Raw genomic sequence first — 9,213 nt, 5'->3', positions numbered from 1 at the left:
CATATAATCAAATCAACATGGCCTAAGTCAAAATGATAGAAAGATGGGCAGCTAGCTGCTGCGGCCCAACAAAAATGAAAAAAAAAACCTCGCAATTGACTATGAAATAAAACATTTAACTTAGTTTGATAAATGTCTCAAAACCGTTCACCGAGTCTCATATCTTCATTAGTTTCAACTGTAAATATCAGTTTCATTCTATCAAACTTTGTAGGTATCTTTGCTGTCCATTTTTTTTATCAAAGTTGAAATGAGAACAAGAAGAATAGGAATACTAGAAGATGTCCATACTTTAAGTAAAATGTTGAACTTAATTCCAACACAAGGGTTACACAGAGATCAAATTTTCAACAACCACTATAGCCTTCATCAGGATAATAAATGACCAATCACTTCAAAACGTTATCTCGCGAGAGGTACGGTTACAGACACGTTACAGACAAGTTCAACATTTTAATATGATTAGACCATGTTGATTTGATTATATGAATGACATCCGCGCGCGCATGAATTTTCGGCCGTTTCAAAAAAAAAGTTCTCAACCATACTGTAAATCGTACAAAACAGTTGCAAAATGAGCAAAAATATACCATAAGTTACAAAAAAAATTGATAAAAACTATACCAATGTCGTAGAATGCCAAAATCAAACGAAAAAAGACGAAATTGTAAAGAAATGAACTTGAAGACTAGATTATTCGCCAAACCATATTCTGTGCCATTTGCTCAACCCTCATGACCACGTAGATTTCATAATGAAAAGAACTTTTTTTTTATTCGCACGCGCGCATCAGTTTTGGGGCTCCCGGAGGATGTCATCCATATAATCAAATCAACATGGCCTTATTACCAACACAGATGAACTTTCATGATAATGTCCATACCTCCTTCCTCTCGCAGGGGTCGCACCGTGTCCAGTTCCCAAACGTTCCCACAATGCAGTCGATGGGACAAGTCTGTAGATTGCAGGCTCGTGATTGGCTGAGTCCGGGACACGCCCTGCCGCCGTGCGCGGCATGACGGGTAATGGCGCGGGTACGGGCCTGGGTCCCGCCCTGACAGGACCTGAGAACACATCACATTGCATCATATTATAAAAATATTCATTTTTACTTCCGGGTACGAAATATTTTTTTTGGGTGACTGAGTTGTAGGTTTGTGTCACTTGTGTCACTTGTGTTTGTTCGGAGTAGGTTGACACCACGTGGGTTGGGAAAGATTGACAGGTAGAATGGCAGGAGGTAAAAAAAGTCAGACCTAGGAAATGATCGAGGTTAATTCATTATTCCTTCAATTATACTCTAATAATCTATTCCTGTATTCATGTTTTACCTCATTCACGAAGTTCACATCATACGGAAAATGTGAAAAAATTCAAATATAATATTTTGATTTCAATCTCTATTTCAAAGAACTTGAATTTGCTTATTTAAAAGAAATTATACCCGTGCACTAGCTAGTTGGCTTGAGGTAAAAACATAACCCTAAGCCTTAGACAAAAACAAATTATTATGATTACCTGGAACATGTGGACCAGGGCGACCACCCCCCGACCTGACAGTGGACGGGTGGAGGAGGCGGCGGCGGGGCACGTCTCCTCCTGCGCCGCCGCCACAAGCCCTCAGACGGCACGGCCAGGACCGCCACCACCGCAAACAACACCAGCAGGCGAAACATGCACCTCATGTCTGGTGGAAATAAAAGGATGTGTCATGAATATTTCGAGAAAAAGCTTGTTATGAAAGCTCCATGGTTGTAGTTATTGAATAGCCTCTACCAGGCTTCGGGAGACGGTGCGGTCAAATAGAGAGCTAACATGCCGAGGGAGTTGGTCTGCTAGAGAGTACATTTTGCCGTACCCGTGTGCTCTCTAGTGGACCAACTCCCTCGGCATGTTATCTCTCTATTTGGCCAACTTATACTATTTCCAACCGTCTCCCGAAGCCTGGGAGAAGCTGGTTAGCACAACATCGTACTACAACTACCACAAGGTTTCAGGTTGTTGGTTTCAAGTGGTAGTCCCCCCGCAAGTAAGTGGTTTGTCCCATAACCGGTCATTATGACGTCTACTGTTCTCATTGGCTGATGACTGATCCCGTCAGTACACTTGGCACTTCGCGTTACTTGGAAGTCACCCAAGGGCAGTCAATGTGCTGGGTTTCCTCAAATATATCTTCGTGGCTTTAAACCATTTCCTGGTGTCCTCGTAAGTAGATCACCATGCATGTAAAAAGTTTTGTTCTCTATTTAACCAGAAGAGGACCGGAAATTAACAACAAGTGGGCAGAAAACTAGTGAGGCCTGGGCGAGACTGACTTCCTTCGGAAACTGTCATTATACTTTTTGAAACGCTGTAGAAACATTTTAGCGGTGGTAGCGAGACGCCAAACTGGACTTTGTGCATCTGGTGGCCGAACAAACAACACTGAATCGCCTGATCGCATGAAGTGAGTTATAAATTAAGCGTCCCTTTCTGACATATCTATTGTACAGTCGGTTCATACTAGGTCGATTGCCCCAAAAAAAAAGAGAAATTACAGAGAAATTACAGGATACAACTCTCAGGAAGTTGGAAAATACTCTCTTTCAATCACTGGTGTCGCTAAGTACGCAGTCCGTACAGAAAAAGGGCAAAATGAGGACCTAGTAAGAACTAGCAAACATCGCCGTGAATTTTAATTAAAAATCAGGTTTATGTAACCAATCGGTTGTGAATTTAACACAATATCCCGTGTAACGATTAGCAAAAATTGTCACCCATTTAGCTTATTAATCTAGCTAATCTAATCTGATCTAGCTAAATTAGGTCACAGTAGAAGGAAAAGGGTTGGTAGAAGCAAGGCGGTTATCCTTGTTAGAAGTCCAAAGGTGGATTAACGATAGCCTCTACCAGGCTTGGGGAGGCGGCTGGAAAGAGTAGAAATCGGCCAAATAGAGAGATAAGCATACCAAGGGAGTTTGTCCGTTGAGAGAACAGTTCGCCGCCGCCAAACTCCCTTGGTATGCTTATCTCTCTATTTGGCTGATTTCTACTCTTTCCAGCCGCCTCCCCAAGCCTGGTCGAGACTAATAACTAATGAAGAAAAGACGTTGGCTTACCTGTGTGACTGTCTGAGGAACTGGGAAGACAAGTATGAAGAAGGAAAAGTCTTCTGTGTCGTGATCTTGAAGTCTGGCTGCGGGTACACTCTGACTGAGTCCCGGTTTTGGCGAGGCCTCTTTATACCCGCTACACCGGAAGTCACGTCATGTGACCGCGCTTCCCTACTGGGACGGTGCGCAGGGGGCGATTCCAAGATCCCCGGACTTCTCAGAACACTTGGGTTCGGGGATCCCCAAGATTTCGCGCCTTGCTAAAGCGCTGAGTTGACGGATTAGTGTATGTAAATCCTTCTGGTCAACACTGGCTTCGGCGATTATTACACTTTGTCGACTTGCATATTAAACTACTTATCAATCTAGTCGCCAGGAAGACTGTTTTGGCAGATATTGTAAATGAGGTCTAGACTCCAGTGACATGTACTCTCCAAGCAGAGGTTGTGGGTGGAATGATCGTTACATTTTTATATATGGCCGGTTTTTTTTTTGTCTTGACCCCCACCAACGGTGGCCGCGGACCTTCTCTGGATAATGGATACTGCCTGGCCAATTTGATACTGTCTTTTTGCCACCGAGAGCGATCTGCTTGGAGATTAAGTGGCATCGGCATACTAGTATAGTTACTCTCCAAGCAGAGGTTGATGGTGGAAGATCGTTTGCTTTTTATATATGGCCCCTTTTTTGTCGCTACCACCACCAACTTGGGTGGGGAAATGGTTACAGACTGGCCAATTTGATACTGTCTTACCCCCACCAAAAGATCTGCTTGGAGATTAATGCATAGTATTTGTTGTACGATAACACAAGTCGGTGTACGAAAAAGAATATGTAAAACAATTATTTGATGAAAGCTTGCAAGACATGTAAACATTCAAAGGAATGTGTGGCGCCATTAAAACGGCACAACTGTCATGATTGTTTCCTAACTTTCCTTACAACACACTTGAACGGTTGAAAATGGACTAGCCCGGCCGGGTAGTGTGTTGAACATCAGGTTTTTAACCGTCTGTACGTGAGGTTAGAAGTAGAAGTAAAGGCCTATCCAAAGTTATCCTACAAGGAACAGTACCAGGGAAGAGAAAAAGAGGGAGACAAAGGAAGAAATGGGATGACAACGTTAAGGAGTGGACCGGCCGCTCGCGGCTTGCCCCTTGCCAGTGCCCAAGCGCTGGCTCATGACCGTGAGGGAGGGATGGAGGAAGGCAGTGTGCTCAGCCACTAGGTGCCCCCACGACCTAATCTCCAAGCAGATCCCCTGCAGATCCCTCTCGGTGGCAAAAAGACAGTATCAAGTTGGCCAGACAGTATCCATTAGCCAGAGAAGCTCCATTAGCCACCGACGGGATCAGGTGGGGATCAAGAAAAAAAAAACGGCCATATATAAAAAGGTAACGATCATTCCCCACAACCTCTGCTTGGAGAGTACCCACGACCACCCCCGGTCAAGGGACCGGCAAGACGGTAAGACGTGAGGTCACGTAGTCTCCACCACTCTGACTTCTTTTGCAGGCTGGATTTGATCGTCGATGGCCGGCTACCTTCTCTCGCCAATTGATACAGTTTTTAGGCCGATTTCTACGATTTATTCAGCCTGCAAAAGAAGTCTAGTGAAGAATAAGGTCACGGCTAAATAGCAAGTAGCAGTGAACGCCGATTTATAGCTGGGGAAAACCATTTCTGGTGCTGTCACAGTCGGCTATCTATGCTGGACCGTTACAGGGCAAGGATAGGAACGACATTCCTGGGCAAAACGTTTCACAAATGGGACAAGAAACAAGTAGAAATGTATTTCCCCGACCCACCTTAACTTCCTAACGCCCTCCATATTTCCCGGCGTGCCCTGCGCGTGGAAGTGCTGAGTCGTGAACGTGCGAAACTTCACGGATCTTCACCGGAAGTTAGTCGACATCGGATCAGGTTTCTACAGTTTCTATCAAAACCCTTCTCATGCCAAATGTCGGTATTCAGTACCCCCCAAGCAGAGGTTCGTTACACTTTTATATATGTCCCGTTTTTTTGTGGGGATAGCGACAAAAAAACGGGGCATATAGAAAGGATCTTCCCCACCAACCTCTGCTTCAATGGAGGGTTCAGAACACCATGAAAACCCAGAAATAAGACAAATAGACATCTAAGAGATGATATACTAGATGCAGGTACATTGTACTTGTTTTGAAGGTCTTGATGTAAGGCCATTTTCTAGCTGCTGTAGACGAACGAAACTTAAGAGTTTTGAGAAATTACTCGTCAAATTTCAAAATCCACATCAAGGCCTTTTTAATAGCAACATTCAAAAGTGCATGCGCGCAAGAGGAGTCAGATGTTTTCCAGATTAAAATGAGATCACGAAAAATCTTGTAGATTTTAAGTTCTTGTTAGCCTGGTATCCAGTCTTAGGTGATTGGGGCATAGTAGGGGTGTTCAGGCAGGCTGTGTCTTCGGGGGCTCTAATAGCTTCCCCCGCCCAGTGCAACAGGTCGACCCGGTAGGAGTGATACGCTAATAAGAAATGGCATGCTTGGGGATTTGATTTGCCCCAACACGTGGTAGGGCTAATAAATCTCCCATCGTGAAATACCTACCGGGAAACCTAGCTGAGACGGGCGGGAATGAGCTCTTATGGCCCCGAGGAAAACTCGCCCCTACCACGTAAGACTGTATACCAGGCTAAGTTCTTGTCTGCCCCTTCTTGATAATGTAAATGTGGCGGACAGATTTGCTGACATTGATTCTGGAACCACTACGTCCTCCCTTCTAGTTCTGCGGCATTGTTCACCGTTTAGGTGTTTCCAGAATACCTCCGACAATGTAATCACCATTTAACCTCAAGTAACCTATATAACGTGTCGCCATGGGCAAATATTGACATTTGCTCTTTTGAGGAACAAACAGTTGGATGGACATACTAGGTGGTAGTTAATAATGATACTTTGTCGGAGCAATTGTGTACGATTGTGAGCCCTTTCTGTCATCTCAAAAATACTACCATAAAGCAATTTTTGATAGCAATTTGCAGAGATATCTTCTTAACAAATTACTCATTACTGATATTGTTTGTGAATAATCAGGATACCTGGATCAGCATTCAAAACAAAGCAAAGTGTTTCAAACAACCACACCAATATCTGTCTTTTTGTACTCTCCAAGCAGAGGTTTGGGTTTGGGGGGTATTTTTAGTGTGCTTTTAGGCTTTTTGGGGGGGTTTCTCTTTTGCACTGAATTTTTTTCCCACCAAACCCAACGTGGGAAAAAAATTCAGTGCAAAAGAGAACCCCCCCCCCAAAAAAAGCCTAAAAGCACACTAAAAATACCCCAAAAAACCCAAAACCTCTGCTTGGAGAGTAGCTTTTTGCACAGTGACAGGGCGAAACACCCACTCAATACCGTTCGTTGTCTTCCGGTACATTTCTCATCAGGCCCAGCCCACCGAAACCTTGAAACCGCAAAGCTACGGATATTAAATAATACCCTGTGATACAGGCTAGTGAGTTTCAGACTGTTTTCATCGTGACTTCCTGATCAGTCAGCTGTTGACCTAGCCTCCTGTGCAGGCTCCGGGGCGGGCGGGAATTTTGATACAGTGTGGGCGGAATGGAACCTTCGCTGGCGGCTGGTTGTAGGATGGCCGACTATTAAAATAACGCGTTAAAAACTCTTCAAAACGCTGTATCAAAATTCCCACCCGCCCCGAAGCCTGCACAGGAGGCTAAGCCTCTACGTGACCAACACTGCTTTCATAATGTGACGCATTGGGATGACCCTAGCCTCTACCAGGCTTTGGTAGGCGTCTGGAAAGAGTAGAAATTGGCCAACTAGAGAGATAACATGCCAGACGAGTTGGTCCGCTAGAGAGTACAATTGGGCTGACCAACTCCCCTGGCATGTTATCTCTCTATTTGGCCAATTTCTACACTTTCCAGCCGCCTCCCGAAGCCTGGTAGAGTCTAGGATGTCCCCACAGATAAACTTTATTTTCCTATGACAGGAAAACCGAACTTGGTGAAACCTTTAAGTGCTCCTCCCAAGGGACTGTTCAGTGGCATGACCTTGGTGTGTTGCCCAAAAAGTACACCCCCGTGTAAACAATGAATTAGTCCTTGTCCATGAACCTTGACCTGTCAGTTGTACGTGTGGGTGTTACCGTGACGCATCTGAAGCAGTAACAGCTGGCTTATTTTTCGCCAGATACTAAGGAAGGTAGGCGTACCTAGTCTAGATCTATTTGGCACTATGAACATAAGCCCAAACCACTTTATAATAATAATACGCGTACGCGCAATGGTGATACTCCTCAAAGGGGATATACAAGGGTATTGTTGTGAAGCAACCTGCTGTCCCTGTAGGCCCTGATAGAGCTCGTGTCAGGTGCTGTGTCCTTGGACCGCAGTCGTTCGACCGGTTTGTCCATGTCCTGTAGGGTAATCTCCAAGCAGATCCTAGGGTGGCGAAAGACAGTATAAAATTCAGCCAGAGAGCTAGGGTCCACACGCCACCCACCTCTCTGGCCAATGGATACTGCGTGGACAATTTGATACTGTTTTTGCCACCCTAGGATCTGCTTGGAAGATAACTCTAGGGTAGTTAAAGGCCTTTAAAGTACTCATCAAAGGCCGTGTCTAAACGGAATCACCCAAGGCGGTTTACATGTGGTTTACCCCGAAGCCGGTTTCAAGTGGCTCCATCTGAACGCTCCGAAATCACATTGAAAGCGCCTCGATCCCAAGCCACTTCTAGAGGTGGTTTCGAATCGGTTTCCCCGCATCGCGATTTGCGTTTGAACGCAATGTGATTTCAATGTGACTTCGCCTGGTCATGGATTACGGAGTGATATTTCTTTTTTATATGCAATACCAACTTTTACGTGGCAGCAACTTAAAGAGCAGTAATGGTCAAATAATGTGTCCGTTCTAGGGCGAGCTTCACCGCCTCTGGCGGGACCACGTCGGCATTCGGCCGAGATACGCTGGGAGGGGGGCATCAGCAAGCAGGTCGTTGACCTCTGACATTAATAACACGCCGCCTTGCGTGTTATCATCAAACAGCAATAAATGTAGCTCAAGCGCATTATGTTCGGACACGGTTTCGCAGGTGTGTGTGGCACGTGGACCAGATGTGAGGAATGTGAGTTACCCGAATCGCGGTTTGGGTGATTCCGTATAGACACGGCCAAAACCAACATCCCCTTCCCGTTCCAACACAGCTGTACAGTATTCATGTACCAAACTTTGTCAATCAATCAATCAATCAATCAATCAATCAATCAATCAATCAAAAATGCTTTATTGCTAAAATCATTTTATTGCTAAAATCACGAACATTGCAGCAGAAAGCTGAATTGCGTTCAAAGATGTATTTAAAAAAAAACGTTAACGACTGCACAATCTTGGAGTCAAAATGTGGTAGTAGAGCTGCACATTGAAAAATATTTACACGATATTACATATATTTAGCACAGTGTGTCTTCGTTGACAAAACAGTAAAAAAGTAAAATATATTCTTTTGTCCTTCGGTATATATAGTTGGTTTTTGTAGTGTCTTTTTTTCAAACCGTGTTCTTGCTCTTTCTTTTACCCACATTCCTATAAACAAACCTACTGAATAACAGTTTCTCCTTTTTGCGTGGAAAAGCATAAAATGTTTTCCGTTGGAGGCCGAAGGGCTACTCATGCAATACTGCCTGCAATTGGTCGTCTGCACAGCTACAGAGGTCCTCTTTGCAAAGCAGAAAACATCGGGCCACATCCCTGGCACCGAGAAAACATAGGTAAGATGACTCATAGGTTTTCTTTTCAATTTCTTCTGAAGATTTTTTTAAATCCGGAAAAGATATTAAACGTCGTCTAGCGATTGCTGGGTTCAGTGTTTTGAGTTGATTACCTTCGCCAAGAAGGTTATGTTTTCGTAGGCGTTCGTGTGTGTGTGTGTGTGTGTGTGTGTGTCAGTGTGTGTGTGTGTGTGTCTATGTGTCCAGAAATACGATAACTTGAGAAGGCTTAAATGGATAGAAAATATTGTAATTCAGTGGCAACTGCCTGGAACTTCAAACTTAGGCTATTTGAAAGTAAAGTAAAGGTGAACATCATTAAACATAACTCATTCAAATAATGACCTCATT

General features: G+C 44.3%; 2 protein-coding genes across 2 annotated transcripts in view; both read right to left on the bottom strand.

Moving 5' to 3' along the window:
- Nucleotides 1–3,216, bottom strand: part of LOC109476028 (complement component C6-like) — a 14,274-nt gene extending 11,058 nt beyond the window's left edge. The window contains exons 1-3 of the mRNA XM_019776840.1: nt 3,099–3,216; nt 1,519–1,687; nt 884–1,064 (exon numbers count right to left, since the gene is read on the bottom strand). Coding sequence (XP_019632399.1) covers nt 884–1,064; nt 1,519–1,685 — 348 coding nt within the window. The 5' untranslated portion in view covers nt 1,686–1,687; nt 3,099–3,216. The remainder of the gene's footprint in view (nt 1–883; nt 1,065–1,518; nt 1,688–3,098) is intronic.
- Nucleotides 1–4,931, bottom strand: part of LOC109475983 — a 32,416-nt gene extending 27,485 nt beyond the window's left edge. Inside the window, exon 1 of the mRNA XM_019776791.1 lies at nt 4,901–4,931. The gene's annotated coding sequence lies outside the window, so the exon portion shown is untranslated. The remainder of the gene's footprint in view (nt 1–4,900) is intronic.
- Between the last annotated feature and the right edge of the window lie 4,282 nt (nt 4,932–9,213).

Source organism: Branchiostoma belcheri, unplaced genomic scaffold, assembly GCF_001625305.1.
Source record: "Branchiostoma belcheri isolate BF01 breed outbred unplaced genomic scaffold, Haploidv18h27 scaffold36, whole genome shotgun sequence".
NCBI lineage: Eukaryota > Metazoa > Chordata > Leptocardii > Amphioxiformes > Branchiostomatidae > Branchiostoma > Branchiostoma belcheri.
This window is presented reverse-complemented; position numbering and strand designations above follow the sequence as displayed.